Source organism: Biomphalaria glabrata, chromosome 17, assembly GCF_947242115.1.
Source record: "Biomphalaria glabrata chromosome 17, xgBioGlab47.1, whole genome shotgun sequence".
Taxonomy (NCBI): domain Eukaryota; kingdom Metazoa; phylum Mollusca; class Gastropoda; family Planorbidae; genus Biomphalaria; species Biomphalaria glabrata.
Window position 1 is genome coordinate 19,836,341 of NC_074727.1, and position 19,461 is coordinate 19,855,801.

Sequence of the window (19,461 nt, forward strand, 5' to 3'; positions counted from 1 at the left end):
GGAGGAACTCGCATTATACATACATATGTATCAATACTGTACGATTCATTTCCCTATTTATATCAATAAAAATGTATCCTAATTACCATTACGAGTTAACTAATTGGTTGTTTTTTTTTCAATTGATGTTCCGAACAATGAATAATATTTCAAAGTTTCAACTTGATCCGATACTGGGAAGTGGGAGAACTAACGTGTACACAATTGTAACCAGACAGACATTATAAGTTTTGTAGAAAAAAAAAGCAAAATTACACTACAAACTTTAATTAAACTTTCACCCCGACAAACAAGCTAAATTTTTTAAAGTAACAAATGAGTAATAAAACCTCTATTCCTATAAGTACTGGAATACTTGAAAACTCGTCGGCCCTTCGCCGTGAAGGCACGAGTTCGAATTCACATTCAAGCACATTTTTTTATTTGCTTTTGAAAAGGCTGCACGGAAACCTTCTTCCAGATACCATTTCCCATGGGCTTGATGGGTTCGAATGTTGCTGAAGTCTGTGTTTTTGAATTTCGAAATTCTTAGTATGCCCCTGAGTCCACCAAACTCTAATGGTGGAAAGTAAAGTCGGTTGGTCGTTATGCTAGTCACATGACACCCATTAAAGTTCAGCCTTATAAACAGATGGCCTTTACCGTCATATGCCCTATCCATTGCAACTGGAGAGCTCTCTGACAGCCACAGAGCAGAAAGGGAAGCACTAGAACTAGCTGCTACCATGCTAGCTAATCATCTAAGTACCCCACACAGTCAGATTGTCTTTCTAACCGATGGGAAAACAATCCTCCAAAGCTTTGAAAAATCTGATTCCTCCTATAACTCAGGACAGCACTTAAAAGCTCAACAACAGAAGCAAAACAAGGTTACAAAGTCAGTTTGTGTGGAAACACAAACTCAAAATCGGCCCCCGAAGTGGTGAACCAAAGCAGGTAAAAAGGCAGGTATCAATATTTTCAGAAAGAACATCGGAATTAAATTCTATCAAAGACAAATTACAGAGAAGAGTGGAGAAAGAATGTTGACAGATCTGTGTGGTGCCCCAGTTGTACAGCAAACCAAAAGATAGGTGAAAGTGAAGTTAAATGCGAACCTGGCCTAACTGATGTCTTATAGTGAATATCTAATTGATCTAATTGTTTTGTAGAGGGTCAATCTATTATTCAAATCTTCAAAAAAAAAAAGGAAAACAACATTTCCATAAAAGAAAAATTCCTTTAGTTAAGTGTTCTATGGCGGTAGTACAGTACTGCAGTTCACGCGATAATATGAAAACCTACTTATTAATTGTTGTTTTAAATTATGTTCAACTTATATGCATGCTAAATAGATTTTTTTCTTATTAAAAGTAAACATCATTTGTGGGTAAATATAGTTGTTAATAGGACAGAACTTACATAACGTAACAATACAAATGTAAATAAAATATTTTTAACAAAAAGTCTAAAACCACATATATACACCTGTTAAAAATATGCTAAATAGTCTTCTCCCCTACTAAAGAGCCTCCCATGTCTGTTACTATTTATAGAGAATAGTTGTAAAAAAATAGCCGTTGCATCAGAACTTTGAATGGACTAAAATATTATGATGTCGGATTTTCACTATCTTTTCTAGTTTACGATATCTAAACGGGACGGACGAACGGACAGACATTTCACACAAAATTAATAGCGTCTTTTCCCTTTCAAGTAGGCCTATATGTGTGCGTTTTAATGTGTGTTTTATTACAACATTTGATTCTTTAAGATGTTCCTGGTCGATGATCTTTAAAACTTGACACCAAAGAAGTTAATGACGTAGTCAGGCTACCACCAGGTAACACATGTAATTTAATGATAGGGAAGTCACTGTGTACAGTTTATGCACATGGAGAGAATTTCACGCAAATATTCTCAACTGTAAACTGACGCCCTAAATACGGCCCGCGAGCCTAATCCGACCCTCAACGTTGTTTCATCAGGCCCGACGAAACGTCAACAGAAAGTGTAGAAAATTTCCACCCCCCTTTTTAAAAAAAAAAATTAAAAAATTGAATCTTACCTACGTTAGGACCCTGAATTTTTCTCTGATGGATGGGAACCATTGAAAAGAAATTTCTATAACTCAAATAAAACTAAAATGTTATTTAACCTTGGTTAGGCCAATAATAGCATATACATATCTAGATTGGGACCCCTGAACTCAAGAAAACATTAAGAAACTGGAACAGACATAAAATAGAGCAGTAAGATTCATAAGAAACGAACAATTACATTTGACTAGAGTATCACCTTAAATAAAATCAATAAAGTTAGAAAGCCTTCAGGATAGAAGACTTAAACATAAAGTAGCAATGATATATGAAACACTGAACCATAATCTTCAAATACAAAATAAATAATAACCAAAATTCTGCCAAGTCACTGGTTTTCCTGGCTAGCTCTGGCAACACATACCATGCTCTAATAGCGTTAATGAAGAAGGAGCATGTGTATAAATTTGTCCTAGCATATGAAACGGGGAATGTGCCTTTATCTTTGTGTCTTTCTGAGTATTGTATTACATATAGTCTTAGTCTAGGTACTCTAATTCACAAATAATTCCTTAAAACGACAGACCCTATAGAAAGTCAGAATTCATTATCGCCTCTGGTGTTGTCGATATAAATAAAACGCTGTGCCTTGAAGTAATCGGTTAACGTACTTACTTGAAGTAATGGTTTAAGGTAATTAATTAAAGTAATGGATGAAAAACGTACATCAAGTAATGTGTTAACCTAGTTACTTGAAGTAATGGATTAGTGTACTTACTTGAAGTAATTGGTTAACAACGTACTTAAATTAATGAATGAACCTATTTACTTGAAGTAATGGCCTAACAACGTACTTAAAGCATTAACGTTTTTACTTAAAGTAAAGGGTTAACCTAGTTACATAAAGTAATGGGTTAAAGTACTTAATGGAAGTTACGGGCTAACAACGCACTTAAAATAATGGGTTAAAGTACTTAAAGTAATGGGTTGACCTACTTACTTAAAGTAATTGTACGTGTCGTCATCAGTGAGGAAGGCCACAAGCTTGTTGGATAACCAACCAAACGTCTGCATCCAGCCTCTGTATTTGTCATTGGTGTAGAAGTTTCCGCCGCCTCCTTTCTGAAACTTGCCCAGCGGAACGTACAGAGTTATTATTGTCACTTCGTAAGGTTTGGGTTCGAGTCGTTCGGCCTGAAATAACATAAGAGAATGCAATCACTTGGGACGCACTTCATGTGAAAACTGGCCCTGAGAATGCTCTCATTGCATTGGGGAAATTGTTATGGTATTTTAGCTTATTGTGCTGTTATACGCTCATCCGAGTATACTTGTAAAAGGATTTGAAGCCATCTAACGCAAGGTTAAGTCTTTTACACGGAGGCAAATTCAGAAATAGCAAAGATTTTTTTTTGGTGTATCAGGTGTTGTGTACTAGTGGGGTTAGAGAGTATGTTAATATTTTGTGTATTGTTTTTAGTGACGGTAAAAGTGGTGACGTAGTAAGACAGACGAATGACGTAGCAGAATAGGCGAACAAGAAGAACAATATGGCGATAGCTTAGAAGAAAGTTAAAAAGTATTAGAGATATATAACTAAGGAGACAGACATCCCTAAAGTGGTAATAAATACATCCTTTACACTAGTAGAAAGTCTGGATGAAGCTTATATTGTTAAATGTAATGTTCTTTGGCTAATGTAGAATAGTTGATGAAATAGAAATGAATTTATATAACACCCCAAGATACAATCCAGAACACCGGTGTACAGAAAGGTATTAATAAGCGAAGTATTTTAATAAACTAAATTCTAATTAGTATTTTTAAGCTCAACTCAAAAGTGTAAGCTCTTTCGTTTGTGGGACAAAGTAATTTTTATGATTTAATTGGGAACATGGACCTTGTGATGTTTCGTCTATGACATTATCTATTGGGTGTATTTTATGATTTAATTGGGAACATGGACCTTGTCATGTTTCGTCCATGACATTATCTATTGTGTGTATTTTAAAATTTAATTGAGAACATGGACCTTGTGATGTTTCGTCCATAACATTATCTATTGTGTGCATTTATTTCAAAATGTCTTCAAATCTCCATATTTTCATTTAACGTTTATTTTAAGTTTCATTATATTGCTACCGCATTTCCTCATAACACTTTCTCTTCTTTTCCCCTCTTCCTGTATTATATTTGTCTCAAATACAGTAAACGGGATCTTAAAAGTCAAAGTGTAGACAAAGGGCAGATAACTGTGATATACTTTCAGTGTAAAAATCACCAATAAGGTAAATTACTTAATTAAAAAACCCACAGAAAATTAGAATAAATCCCCAAAGGATTGGTTCGAGGTACCGAATAAAAACACAGTGATTGAGGTTAAACTTCTAATTGATGATGATGAGGATGAGGAAATGAGAATTGAATCTTAAGATATAAAGAACCGTCTGGGATTAGCTAGCAAGGCTTTTGGAGCGAGGACCATGTCGTTTCTATATCTCCAATTAAGAAAAAAACAACTAGATTTACTTGCCGGTGGTTTTCAACCTCTGTAAGGCTATGATAACTCGGTGCAATACAATGTATTCTTCTAAGGACTCTGTTCTCTATTTTGTTAATTTTATGAGGAAATTGGTTATGCTACAAACACACTAACATAGACAGTAAACTTTTTTTACAAAGCTTATATCAACTCTGTCTGTCTGCCAAAAGTGTGTACACGTTTTTTCTCCCACACCCAACCTCGGATGAAGCTGACATTTTGTACAATTATTTCTTCTACCTGACATCACAAGAATCAATGAAGGCGCGGTGGCTTAGCGGTAAATCGCTTGGCTTCCGAACTGGGGGTTCCCGGTTCGAATCCTGGTGAAGACTGGGATTTTTAACTTCGGGATCTTCAGGGTGCCTCCAGCTCCACCCAGCTCTAATGAGTACCTGGTTGGCCGGTTGGCCGGTTGGTGGCCACATGACACCTTCGTTGACCGTGGGTCATAGAAACATATGACCTTTAAATCATTTGCCCCATAGAACACTAGGTCTGAAAGGGGAACTTTACTTTTTTTTTTTTTACATTTTAAAACATCCTGTTCTTTACAAGTTATAGATAAGACCTGAAAGTAACCTACTGCAAAATTAAAATATAGGATAGTGCATACAGGTAAACAATAGCTTTGTGTCGGATATAGCAAGTTATTTGGTTACAGCTTGGTGGGCGTGGCCCTTATGAACTTCTACAGCAGTTATCTTTCTTACACGTTAGACAAGAAAACAAGCTTTTACACATGCTCACACACACACGTAGACACACACACGCTCTCTCTCTCTCACACACACACAAACACACACACACACAAACACACACACACAAACACACATACATACATATATATATATACATACACATACTTACTTGGTTTCTTGTTGACATAGGGTCACTAAACATGGCAATATTGGATCCTGCAGGAAAAAGAAATACACGGACTCAATGGCAATATTAAGAATAAGTTCACGTTACCATAATCTTATCATTATACTGACTATAGTGAGACTTGGCCTGGTTAAGTCAGGTATTTCTCGGTTACACCAGAGATTGACCCGGTTAAGTGACACAGATGGCTGTGAAGAAAATTAAACCAGGAGAGATAGTGAGGTTGCATTATGGGTGCTATTTTCGTATAAAACTTCTCTCTCCCCAAATATAGACCTATCCAGACCCGTCTATCAGTTGGTTGAAAAACTAGAGAAAATTATTGTTGGACCAAAAAGTTCGTGAGATGTGTTTCTAGTAGGGCTCATATATTTTTTCTACAATTGAGTTCTAGCACCTTAGCGAAAAATACAATAGCGGCGTTCCACTAGGAGGGGTGAAGGCAGTCATTTGTCTTTATTCAAGGGACAACAGATTATGTGCTTCGCTATACATGTCAAAGAAGACTTGAACTGATATTTCTCTTTCAAACGCTATTCCAACCGTTTTGTTTGTTTTATTGTCAGAAGGTTGACATCCTGTCATCGTTCTGTTAACGTTTTCTGGCGCAATTACAGCAGGTCCAGGTACAAGGCGCTCTGATTAGCACTAATTGGATTTCATGGCCCATCCTATCCATTTCTATGGAAAATTGTGCCGCTGTATACTCCGTAACAATGAAACGTTGCCAGCCAAAAGGATCATATTCCTACCATGATGTGGCGTTCTCCGGCCTGTCAAGACGTCTGCACAAAGTGTAACCAAACAAGAGGATAAAAACGAAAAATACTTTAAAAAAAAAAAAAGTCAACAAAATACAAAGCTTATTTTTAGTAACCAATTATTTCGAATCAATTATGTAACTAATCTACAATAGACTTTTAAAAATTTGTTAATGTGTGCGATTGGAAATAGATCAGGAATTGTTTTTGCTTGTAGCAACGTGCGTGTTTGCAGCATACTCAGTGGGCTAGAGTTTTATCCCTTTTGTCCACCAGTTGGGGGAGGGGGTATCTGCAAGAAGGTTTCCGCGCTGCCATTTCAAATTCAATTTAAAAAAAAAGTTTATCAAGTCTGAATACGATCTTGAGAACTAAAACCTTCATGACAGAAGACCAAAGTGCAAGACACATTGAAGTATTTCAATTGTTATATAAATGGAAGGATTCATAGACCTGTTAGTTATTAGTTTCAAGAGTTTGACCTCATTGTACTATCAATGAATTACGACTAATTGATTAACTAATTGATGAAATATTTGATTAACTAATTGATTAACCTATTGATTTACGTATTGATTTACTAATTGATTAACTAATTGGTTGACGTTATGATCAGTTCAGGTATTGTCATTGGATACTTGTGTAAATATTCAACTTGATCTGAGATGGGAAGTGGGAGAAGTAATGTGAATTAGATTCAGCCCAGACAGACAGACAGTGAGTTAATATTAAAGCTTTTCAAAACTATATACTACATACAAATCTAACTGAGTGACACATTAATGGGATGGACAAAAATACAAAAAAAAAATGATCCTACCAAAACTTTGCCCTTTTCTAGATTACAGCTTCCAAAATAAGTATTGTTTTCACAACTTAGTCCATTTGCGTTATGGTATCGCCGACATACTAATGCAGTATAGAACACAATAGTACTCATTGGCCTCCTTCAGTCGTAGAACGACTATGGTTCATATCGCACACTTCCTCATGTGGCTGTGGAGTCTTATTTGGGACACTCCCGTCCCGGTTAAGGTGGCTTTTGCTTCGGTGGTAGAGGAGCTGGCCATTTTTCGCATTGTCCGTTTTTCTTCCTGAGCTGAGGCCCATGCTCTTTCGCTGTCTATAGCTTTCTTGGTCACCGTCTCTTTCCAACTAGTGCGGTCTTCCCAATGGTTAGTGTTGATGTTCACTGTTTTAAGGTCCCGTTTTATTACATCTATGTAATGGAGGTGGGGGCGACCAGTTTTTTTTGAGCCAATGTCGAGTTGTCCGTAGAGGATGATAATAGTACTACTTCCTCTTTTAAATACTCATTCGTGCTTAATTTCCTTTTCACTCTAGCTTTTAACTCTTTATCTCCGTCTTCAGATTCCATGTTCAGAAAGAATAGTTCATTTTTCACATTTGTTGTACATTCTACCCTGTTAGGGTTAAACTACAATTAACATTTATGTTTGTAATCAGAAAACGTTACATTTGGTATAGAATTTTAGAAGAATGCATGCTTTTTTATATAACACAAATACAAGTTTATCAAACCAAAAATTAATTTAATGGGGTCGAATCAACGTTGGTATCGTTAATTAGGAGAGAAAGAGTTAATGTATTTTGAACACATTTCGATTTCTTTTTTTTTTTTTATTACGAAGTTAACGCGATAGATATACAGACACACTGAGATATTTATTCATTGTTTTCAAGGGACACGGAACATCTGTGTGAGTGCATGCGCGTGTATATGTGCTTGTATGTGTGGAGATATTACTACAGTATCAAAGCCAAAGTAGGACAATGTATAGCACCATTTTATAACCCAGTTAAATACCCAGGGTTCAACATAACAGGAGATGACAGGTCAATAAAAGAGATTTAAAAAAAAACACTTTTTAAGCTTGGCATCCGCTACCATGAGCAAACTGTGGAAAATTTGGAAGAGTAACTTTAGATTCCCAGTAGAATTAAAACTACATAAATCATTAGTGGTCTCTGTACTCCTATATTGTCGTGAACGCTGCTGCTGAAAGAAGAATCCAAGCCTTTCAGAGTAAATACTACAGAAAAAAAAAAGTTGGATATCAGATACCAGGAAAAGAAGACAAAATCTATATATATAATTCTCTTCATGGCGCAACCATGCCTAACACAGCTATAAAGTCATGGAAAGATAACTCTTTTATTTCTGCAAGTCGGACTATATTACCTCACGTAACTATCGAGGCGATAGAGAGCACGGTTAAGGAAAAAAAATAGAGGGGGGGGGGAGAGAGAACAAGAAATATTTTTCTTTATACATTAAATATATTTGAATATATATATATATATATATATATATATATATATATGTATTTTTTTTACACACGTCAATATCTGGTGTCATTAAAATAGTTCCATGTTTTTTTCTGTAGCTTTGTTTTGATTTTGCCCCTTCGTATTGCCCAACCATGGCCACCGCTTCACATATATTTCGTGGAGTCTACAGATCTTTCAATGTAGTCGAAATTACTGCATCAAGTAAACTGTTTATCTCTATCAGCTATATATTTCTGGGAAAAATGTTATCGACGAAACTGTTGCTGTCGATATTCGCAAGATGGCTGTAAGCTTTGTTTGCGAATATTGGGATAACTATGGGAACGCCTTGTCCGTTGTTCTTACTTTAAAAAAGCACAGTCATACACTCTGCTCGACTATACGCTGCCTACATGAATACTTCCGGCGTTTATGGTGGCGAGGTTGAAATTGTGGCAATGTCTCAAATACTTCCCGCTACTATCACTATTCACTTTCGAGAAGGTCGCATGACCCTCCTCGAGCTTACAATCCGGGTCAACGTCTCCATATCCCTGCTATTTAGCGGTTGTATTCACTGCAACGTACTGGAGTGTAAAACTATCGCAGTTGCTACCTCACAAACTGTCCTTATTCCCCGGATATCCCTGACTCCATCAGATTCAAATTTGCCTTTAACTTTACGCAGACAATTCCCTGTTAGATTAGCCTTTTCCATGACAATTAATAAAGCACAAGGCCAAACGTTCAAAAAGATATGCCTGTATCTTTCAAAACTTGTTTTCAGTCCTGGACAATTGTATGTTGCTCTCTCCAGAGTTTCTTCCTTCCATTCACTCACAGTCGTTTGCCCAAACGCACCCATTTGGACAACTGTGTCTTTCAGGAAGTGTTCACCCGCCACTAAATAGCGGCGTATGCTACGCGCGAGTCGACTAGTAGTTTCTATTTTTATTAGTCAACGCTAAGGCTGGGAAAAAGGAAGAACTTCTTAATACTGTGAAGAGACAAAAGCTGAGCTGGTTTGATCACATTGCAAGAAAAGACTTACTATCAAAAGTCATTCTTCAAGGTATGATGAATGGAGCTCAAAAAAAGGGTCGTCCAGTGACAATCTAGCTGGATAAGGTAAAAGAATGGACTGGTCTCTCTCTTGATATCTTGCTAAGAACAGCTGCTGACCGGGAATGGCGGAGGCATGGGCGTAGCCAGGGGGGGTTTGGGGTTCAAACACCCCCCGAAATGAAATCCCCCCCCCCGAAGGGGGGGAGTCGGAATTTAGTGACTGATTTTTTGCTTTGATTTTGTTTATTTTAGTTGAGATTTTAATACTAAACCATCACTTGCCCCAGCACAACCAAAGGGGTTTTGAGTTTAAAACCCCCTACCAGTGGGTTTTGAGTTTAAAACCCCCTACCAGTGGGTTTTGAGTTTAAAACCCCCTACCGGGGGGCGGTTCGAGTTTAAAAAACGCTACCAGGGAGTGTTCAAGTTTAAAACCCCTACCAGAGGGGTTCGAGTTTGAGGATAAAAAATACATCTTCAGTGTAAGAAAAAAAAAGCAAATTACGCACTTAAAATGTTATGAGCGTTGCCAAAAGGGGTTTTGAGTTTAAACCCCCATTCAGAGGGGTTTGATGCTAAAAATACCTCTTCAATATAAAAAAAAAGCAAATTACACACTAAAATTATTTGAGCGTAGCCAATCCAATCGGGGGTTTTGAGTTTAAACCCCTCTTCTACAGATGGCTTTTTTTTTAAAGTTAAAAACCCCTCCAGATGGTTTTGAGTTTAAGATCCCCCTAAAGAGCATTTTGAAGTGGAAAACCCCCAAAGATGATTTTGACGATAAAATTTCTCTTTTCGATATAAAATCTAAAGCAAACTACAGTTACTTAATTCCAAGAGCGTATTCAAGAGAGGTTACACATTTTTACCAGTGGCTGGGCTCCATTAATAAACTGCAGTGAATAGTCATCTGCCGAAATTGAAAAACACTAAATATGGCTCAACAAAGATGGCGAAGACAGATTTTAGGAGTCAGTTATAGAGATCGGGTCTAAATCATGGAAATCCTATGCCGAAAAGGGAGTCGACCCATTAGTAAGATTGTGCGAGAGCGACGCATGAGGTTTGCTGGACATGTTCTCCGACAAAATGAATTGCGCATAAGAAGAGTTGCAATGATATCCTAGTACAATTTAGCGCCAAACTTTCATGGAGGTCTTCAGAGCAGGTGGGAAGAGGCTTCAGACATTGCCAGTGACAGATTTTTGTGGAAACATCTTGCCGCCAAATACGCCGAACGGCGCGGGAGGGTCTAAGTCAGTAAGAATAGTAGATAAAGTATTTGAAATAGCTGGATAATACACTGTAGATACCTCAGAATATGCATTTTGTTAGCTTTCAATACAGGAAATAGTGCTTTGCGGCGGGGCTATGCCCCGCGCTCGGGGAGCTCCCGGCGCTCCCCCAGACCCCCTTGCTAGGAAGCACGGGGAGTTTACAATTTTTTCACTAACTCCAGAAAGTACCTATTTTAGAGTAGAAAGAATGAAGGGTCAGACGCCACTCATTCATGGAGGTCCTCATGGCGGGTGGGATGAGGCTTCAGACATTACCATTGACAGATTTTTATGGAAACAGCTTGACGTCAAATGCTCCGAACGGCGCGGGAGGATCTAAGTCAGTAAGAATAGCATATTAGGTTTTTGAAATAAAACTTTTTAATAGCAGGAAAATGCAGTGTAGATACCTCAGAATATGCATTTTGTTGGCTTTCAATACCAGAAATAGTGCTTGGCGGCGGCCCCGCGCTGGGGGTGCTCCTAGCGCTCTCTCAGACACCCTTGCTAGTAATAGCGGGGAATCTACAATTTTTCCACTAACTCATGGAAGAACCTATTCTAGGGCACAATAAACGTCTTCCGAAAGAATGAAGGGTCAGGATGTAATAAAGATTATGTACACACACATAAATACATATAATTTTTTTCCTCGTGGAAAACCCCCCCCCCCGAAAAAAAATCCTGGCTACGCCCATGGGCCGAGGGATTTGGTTACGTCAACTGTGACGGCACCCTTACCACGAAAGTCAAGGGAATGATGAAATAATTTAATAACTAAAGTATAAAGTCTAGTTCATGAGGATGGGTTTCATTTACTGGCGATAACGAAAGGCTGAACAAATAGTCTGAGTGTGTAGCGATTTACTCAAGAAATGTGACGTGGATTGATGTGAAATCTGTACCTATAACAGAAAGCATAACAATGTCAATGTAATGAGCTGACTTAACTGTTAACACGGAAGTAGAACAGCTTCAATTGTTTCATCAATCAGGGACAACATCGCTCATATTGTGTGTAGTGCTGCAGTGAAGGAGCATTAGAGATCGTCCGAACAAATACGCAGTGTTTTTACAAAGTTTATATCAAGTCAATCCATCTGACTGTCTGTCTGACAAAAAGTTTGTTCATATTATTTCTCCCACACCCAATCTCGGTTCAAGTTGAAATTTTTAATATCTGACAAAACAATTATCAAAATAAAAGAAAACAATTTAATAATGAACTACTGGTAATTAATGATTTTGTTTGGTATCAAACAAGAGAAAGAAATTGTACTTGACAGACATGGTGGCTTATGTTGAATTAGTCCCTTTGAGGAGCCTTGAGCCTTGAGTTTAAAAAAAAAAATTTACGCGTTTAAAAAGCGATCACGGTAACATTAAGAGGATGTCCCATAATTCCCATGCCTCTTCCCCCTTTTCAACTGGTCCAGACAAGTGATAGAAACATAGCGTATTAAGAAAGCTAAGAGCATGAGACTGCACTAAACGATATCAATTGGCACAGACTTCTTATTGTTGGTCTAGATCTATTAAAATACATTGAATCACATGACTGATCCACACAAACTGATTCAATTACACTCAATTAGACTTAATATATAACCATTTTTTATAAATATTTTTTTTTATTCAGGCCTGCATGTTAGGGGCCACATGAGTGGGTGGGGTGTTTATATTTGTGTATTACTAGTCTTTTGATTGGGGGGGGGGGACTGTTAAAATTGAACCAAACTGCGTCACTCTAAGGTCTAGAGCTGAAGGAACTAAGTGCCTGATTATGGATTATTATCATCCCTAGGATGATCTTCTAGAGAAATTGATCGTAAGAAAAAACAAATTATTTTAATATCCGGATTAAAAAAGTTCTAAAATAGAAACAACACATATTTTAAAACGGTCTATGATACAGCGCTTTGCGTATCGAACACAAACACACCCGCACTTTAACATACACACAGGAAAGACATTTAGTTAGACGGAAACAAGTGACTCACTTTGACACAGTGAAAAACTGAAGTGTATTCAATTAGCTACTTCTAATAGCTACGTTTCCCTGATTGTGTATTAGAGATTTTCAATTCAATTAATTAGTCTCAAGGACGCTTTATTACAGTTCCCTTCTACCAACTAAACGAATCAGAATTGAGCTAAATAAATGGCTCTTAGAGAATAGAAAAAGAGGTCAGAAGGAATGTGAGAGCAGTTAAAAACTGATCAAGACAAAGAGAAACAACTACGAAGAGAAAGAATAGAGGCGAATACAAAACGGAAGCTTGAAAGCCAAAGACGTTCAGAATGTGTGCAGCCTTTAGGAAATACTGCCAAAATCAAGAACATGAAACAGAAACAACCAAGAACGATTGAGACTCGGTGAATCAACTCTTATATTATGTATACAGTGTGACTGAAGATGGAATGAAATGGGCTTTAGGTGTAATATTTGTCTGATTGATGTCAAGCTTTAAATAAAATCATTATCAAAATCAATGGGAAAAAATATGCCCGTTTGGACAGATCCTTCCGAAAGAATTCCACTATCTTCGTTCGTCTACAACAGAGGACAATGGACAGCCTGGTGATCTTCAAGTGTGGACAGTTTATGAATAATGTTAACATTTATTGTTGTGTAAACCGTGAACTTAACTTAGTGTCTTGTGTGTTGTTGTCAATGTATTCTCTGCAGTACTCAATTTAAAAAAAAAGCCCACAAAAAGAGGCAGGAGGGCCCAAAAAAGAGGCATATAAAGCCTAAAAAAGAGGCAAAGAAAAGAGGCCTAAGGCCCAAGGATTCCTATTAGATCCCTATGATGACAAAGCTAAAATTATGCTACAAAAGGAAGAACTTTGATTATTTTACTTTGTAGTGCTAAACAAGAAAAACATTAACAAAAAATATTTTTTATAAAGAAAAGACAATAAATACTTCTTCATTATTAAACTTCAAATATAAACAAGAAAGAAGTGTTAGTTATTACTGAGTACTCGAGTTGAATATTTGTTACCGCACTACTGTTGTTCTATCATTAAACTAGTGTTTTATCTACTCCTTTCGTTGAGGTTCTTTAAGCTCTCTGTTGGCTAAGTTACGGCGATATTCATCTTGTAGTCTTCATTGATTACTAGAAACATTAGGACAGTACTCAAACTTAACTATAAAGAAAGAAACGCTAAAATAAAAAAAATAAAAAAAAAACGTAACTGCTGGCCTGACTTTAATGCAGGCATGACAAACAATATTAATAACCAGTGATAAATATTTTAGTTCTATTTTATTTAAGTGGCTACTAGGACCCCTGTATATTCAGTTTATTCAGTACTGTCTGCGGTCACAAGGCAATTTAACTTCCAAGAATAATGAAGAATCAGTAACTAAAAGAAAAACTAAGGACGAAAATAGATCGTCTCAAGAAAGATGGGAGTTCAATGACTCCTGCACATCGGTATTCACTGCTTAATGTGCAATTCCTGCATTAGTGTGCCCAAAGAGTACAATGTCAAACGACATTACGCTAATTACAAAAAGGCATATGATGCTTACACCTGGACAATGAGGGATGACAAGCTACTGGATTTGAAAAATAGTTTTAAAAGGCAACAAACAGTATTTGTTAAACTGAACAGCGAGAGTGAGTCTGCAGCAAGAGCCAGCTACATTTTGTCAAACTTAATTGAAAGCCATAGCAAATCATTTAGTGAATGTGATTTTATGAAGGAGTGTGTCGTTAAAGTTGTGGAAGTAATTTTTCCAGAAATGGTGAAAGCATTCATAGAAATAACGTTAACTAGGAACACTGTGGCAGATAGAATAAATGACGTGTCAGTCAGCTCGCGTGAAAACTTAAATAACAAAATAGTTGATTTTTATCTATTTTCACAGTCTCTCGATGAGTCTCTCGATGAGTCCTCTGATGTAACTGGTTTTGTACACTTGGCTATATTCATAAGGGCCTTTGAAAGGAAATTTGAGATACACGAGTAACTACTTGAGCTCTGTTCTATGCATAACACCACAACAAGTGAAGATATTTTTTAAAAATTACAGGATATGATATTGCAGTACAATTTACCTTTGCTACAGCTAGCTAATCTAGCAACGGATGGGACACCAACCATGATTGGGGTTAGAAATGCAAAAAAAAAAAATGCTTATTTTAAATTTGCTGATTTTCGGTGCATCATTCACCAAGCAGCATTATGAGCAGAACAGTTCCAACATGTGTTAAGACCAGTTTCAGTCTTTTTCAATTGTATTCGTGCCCGTGGCTTAAATCATAGCCCATTTTCGATGTGGTTTCTGGAGGACACGAATTGGATCATGTTCCCTACTACACAGAAGTCCCCTGGCTCTCCTGTCATAGAGTAAGGATCATGTTCCCTACTACACAGAAGTCCCCTGGCTCTTCTGTCATAGAGTAAGGATCATGTTCCCTACTACACAGAAGTCTCTGGCTCTCCTGTCATAGAGTAAGGATCATGTTCCCTACTACACAGAAGTCTCTGGCTCTCCTGTCATAGAGTAAGGATCATGTTCCCTACTACACAGAAGTCCCCTGGCTCTCCTGTCATAGAGTAAGGAAAAAAATTGTGTTGCACTGCCTGAGGAAATTGTATTGTTTCTGCCACATCCAACGCAGGCGTAATCACTGTCCGCTTTTTCCATAAAATTGTAGATTTCCTACCATTACTAGCAATGGGGTCTGAGGAGCGCTAGCAAGGGGCGAAGCAGCGCCGCCAAGCACTATTTCTGGTATTGTAAGCCAACAAAATGCATATTCTCAGGTATCTACAGTGCATTTTCCTGCTATTAAAAAGTTTTATTTCAAAAACCTAATGTGCTATTCTTACTGACTTAGACCCTCCCGCGCCGTTTGGAGCATTTGCCATCAAGCTGTTTCCATAAAATTGTACATTCCCTGCCATTACTAGCAATGGGGTCTGAGGAGCGCTAGCAAGGGGCGAAGCCCCGCCGCTAAGCACTATTTCTGGTATTGAAAGCCAACAAAATGCATATTCTCAGGTATCTACAGTGCATTTTCCTGCTATTAAAAAGTTTTATTTCAAAAACCTAATGTGCTATTCTTACTGACTTAGACCCTACCGCGCCGTTTGGAGAATTTGACGTCCAGCTGTTTCCATAAAAATCTGTCACTGGTAATATCTAAAGCCTCTTCCCACCTGCCATGAGGACCTCAATGAATGAGTGGCGTCAAGTTGTACAAGGATATCATTGCAACTCTTCTTATGCGTTATCCATTTTGTCGGAGAACATGTCCCGCAAAACCTCATGCGTCCGTCTCTCACAATCTTACTAAAGGGTCGACTCCCAGTTCGGCATAGGATTTCCTTGATTAAAACCCGATCTCTATAACTGACTATTAAAATCTGTCTTAGCCATCTTTGTTGAGCCACTGTACATTTAGTATTATTCAATTTCGGCAGATGACTATTCACTGCAGTTTATTAAGGGAGCCCTGCCACTGGTAAAAATGTGTAACCACTCTTGAATACGCTCTTGGAATTAAGTGACTGTAGTTTGCTTTAGATTTTATATCGAAAAGAGAAGTTTTATCGTCAAAATCATCTGTTGGGGGTTTTCCACCTCAAAATGCTTTGTAGGGGGATCTTAAACTCAAAACCATCTGGAGGGGTTTTAAACTTTAAACAAACGCCATCTGTAGAAGAGGGGTTTAAACTCAAAACCCCCTATTGGATTGGCTACGTTCAAATAATTTTAGTGTGTAATTTGCTTTTTTTTATATTGAAAAGGTATTTTTAGCATTAAACCCCTCTGAATGGGGGTTTAAACTCAAAACCCCTTTTGGCAACGCTCATAGCATTTTGAGTGCGTAATTTGCTTTTTTTCTTACACTGAAGATGTATTTTTTAGCCTCAAACTCCCCTGGCAGGGGTGTTTAAACTCAAAACCCCTTTGGCTGCGTTCATAGAATTGAGTGTGAGTAATTTGCTTTTATTTATATTGAAGAGGTACTTTTTAGCTTCAAACTCCACTGGAGGGGAGTTTAATCTCAAAACCCCTTTGACTACACACAAAAAAATTTGAGTGTATAATTTGCTTTGTTTTTATTATTAAAGAGGTATTTTTTACCTTCAAACCCCGCCGAAGTGGTGTTTAAACTAAAAACTAAGTCAAAACCCATTTAGCTACGCTCATAACATTTTGAGTGCGTAATTAATTTTTTTATATATTGAAGAGGGGGTTTATCGTAAATTTTGGAGGGGGGGTTTAAATCAAAATCTCCCTTAACTGTGCTCTTGGAATTAGGGGATTTTTGTTTTCATTTTTGTTTTGTTTTGTTTTATAGAAGAGGGGGGGGGTTTTAAATTCAAAACCCCCTGGTAAGGGGTCTTAAACTCAAAACCCCATTGGTTGTGCTGGGGCAATTGATGGTTTAGTATTAAAATCTCACCTAAAATAAACAAAATAAAAGCAAAAAATCATTCACTAAATTCCGACCCCCCCCCCAAGTGGGGTGGGGGGGGATTTCATTTCGGGGGGAGGGAGTTGAACCCCAATCCCCCCCCTGGCTACGCCCATGATAGATATAGATATAGATATATAGATATAGATATAGATATATTTAAGTGGCTGTGCCAAAATTTTACAGTTATTTATCTGAACACTAAGTTGAAGTGCGAAAATTTGCAGCCAGAATTTTTGCTACAAAAACACCTCACCAGATTATCTGATCAAAATTTTTTATCAGTGATGAAAGTGTCATTGGCAAACAAACTTCAATTTGACATTAATTAGCTTGTATGCTAGAAAAGATGTCAAGCATCAGGAGAACTAAAATAATCATAGTCATTTTGTAATGAATGAAATGTAGCTAGCTAATTTTTGTATTCTATTGTTTTGTTTCTAATTTAAATAAAACTAGTATTCTATGTTTTCCAGTTGATATTGGCTGCGGCCCTTCAGGTCATTGTAAGTTTTTTATGTGGCCCATACACCTTAATGAGTATGACATGCCTGCTTTACTGACTCGATATCTGATTTCTCAATATCACTTCCTCCAAGTGTCACGCTAAACGAAACAAGAGATTTTTTTTATAATTTTCCATGTCTCCGTACAACAAAGAGTGTTTGTGTGTGTGTGTTGGGGGGGGTTTGGGGTGTGTGTGGGTATCTTTTTTACAATAACTCTTATTAGCTTGCAAATTCTTTATGGGTTGTGAGTGAGTGGGCGGACACGGATCTTGATAAGGTCTCTATCGATATTCCTAGAAATGAGACAGTTAATGTTTATCTTCTGGAAAAATAATACTAGCTAATTGGCAACACATGGAATTTTTAAGTGGTCTTAAAATTACATTTAGACCGGAGATCCATATCTTAAACACGCTATGGAAATTCCAGCTTATATTCATGAAAAAGTCAAATAAATGAATTATTAAAATAAACAATTTAATTTATGATCAAAGCACAGTGTTCCATCTATAGGACACAGGGATGTTGAATATGCGGACGTTAGGCGGACGTTAGTTAGTAGCTCCAGCAAGCTAGTAGGCAATGCAGGTGTCATGAATGCCGAACTTTAAATAGAACTGTAATAAACTACTTTTTAAGTAAAATGACAATATCTTTCAATTGTATACCCACAGTCCATAGCTTTCAACTTTCATGTACATATGTTGAGAAACACAAGTGAAGTATTAATCATTTAAACAAAATACAGGAGACGCGGTATCTAAGTGGTAAAGCGAAATGTTCCGGGTTTGAATCCTGGTGAAACTGAGATTTTCAATTTCAGAAACTTTAAGTTACCTCTGAGTCCACCAAGCCATAATGAGCACCTCACATAAGTTGAGGAAAAGTGAAGGCTGTTGGTCGTTGTGCTGGTCACATGACACCTTGTTAAACATAGGCTAAAGAAACAGATGAACTTAACATCATTTGCCCTATAGACCGCATGGTCCGAGAGGGGATCTTTACTTTTTACTTCTTCAATAATATACAACTTACTTTAAAAACTAACGTCTTTAAGTCCAGCATATAGCATTTATCCACAGTCGTAACGCAGTGCAACAAAAATCTCTTCCTTACTCTATGACAGGAGAGCCAGGGGACTTCTGTGTAGTAGGGAACATGATCCTTACTCTATGACAGGAGAGCCAGAGACTTCTGTGTAGTAGGGAACATGATCCTTACTCTATGACAGGAGAGCCAGAGACTTCTGTGTAGTAGGGAACATGATCCTTACTCTATGACAGGAGAGCCAGGGGACTTCTGTGTAGTAGGGAACATGATCCTTACTCTATGACAGGAGAGCCAGGGGACTTCTGTGTAGTAGGGAACATGATCCTTACTCTATGACAGGAGAGCCAGAGACTTCTGTGTAGTAGGGAACATGATCCTTACTCTATGACAGGAGAGCCAGGGGACTTCTGTGTAGTAGGGAACATGATCCTTACTCTATGACAGGAGAGCCAGGGGACTTCTGTGTAGTAGGGAACATGATCCTTACTCTATGACAGGAGAGCCAGAGACTTCTGTGTAGTAGGGAACATGATCCAATTCGTGTCCTCCAGAAACCACATCGAAAATGGGCTATGATTTAAGCCACGGGCACGAATACAATTGAAAGCGA

General features: G+C 37.6%; 1 protein-coding gene across 8 annotated transcripts in view; it reads right to left on the bottom strand.

The window, feature by feature from the left end:
* LOC106073776 (uncharacterized) overlaps positions 1 to 19,461 on the bottom strand; it is an 80,758-nt gene that overhangs the window by 11,328 nt on the left and 49,969 nt on the right. For all 8 annotated transcript variants that reach the window (XM_056015324.1, XM_056015327.1, XM_056015329.1 and 5 more), the window contains exons 3-4: positions 5,431 to 5,477; positions 3,019 to 3,212 (exon numbers count right to left, since the gene is read on the bottom strand). In XM_056015324.1, the coding sequence (XP_055871299.1) occupies positions 3,019 to 3,212; positions 5,431 to 5,477 (241 nt within the window). The remainder of the gene's footprint in view (positions 1 to 3,018; positions 3,213 to 5,430; positions 5,478 to 19,461) is intronic.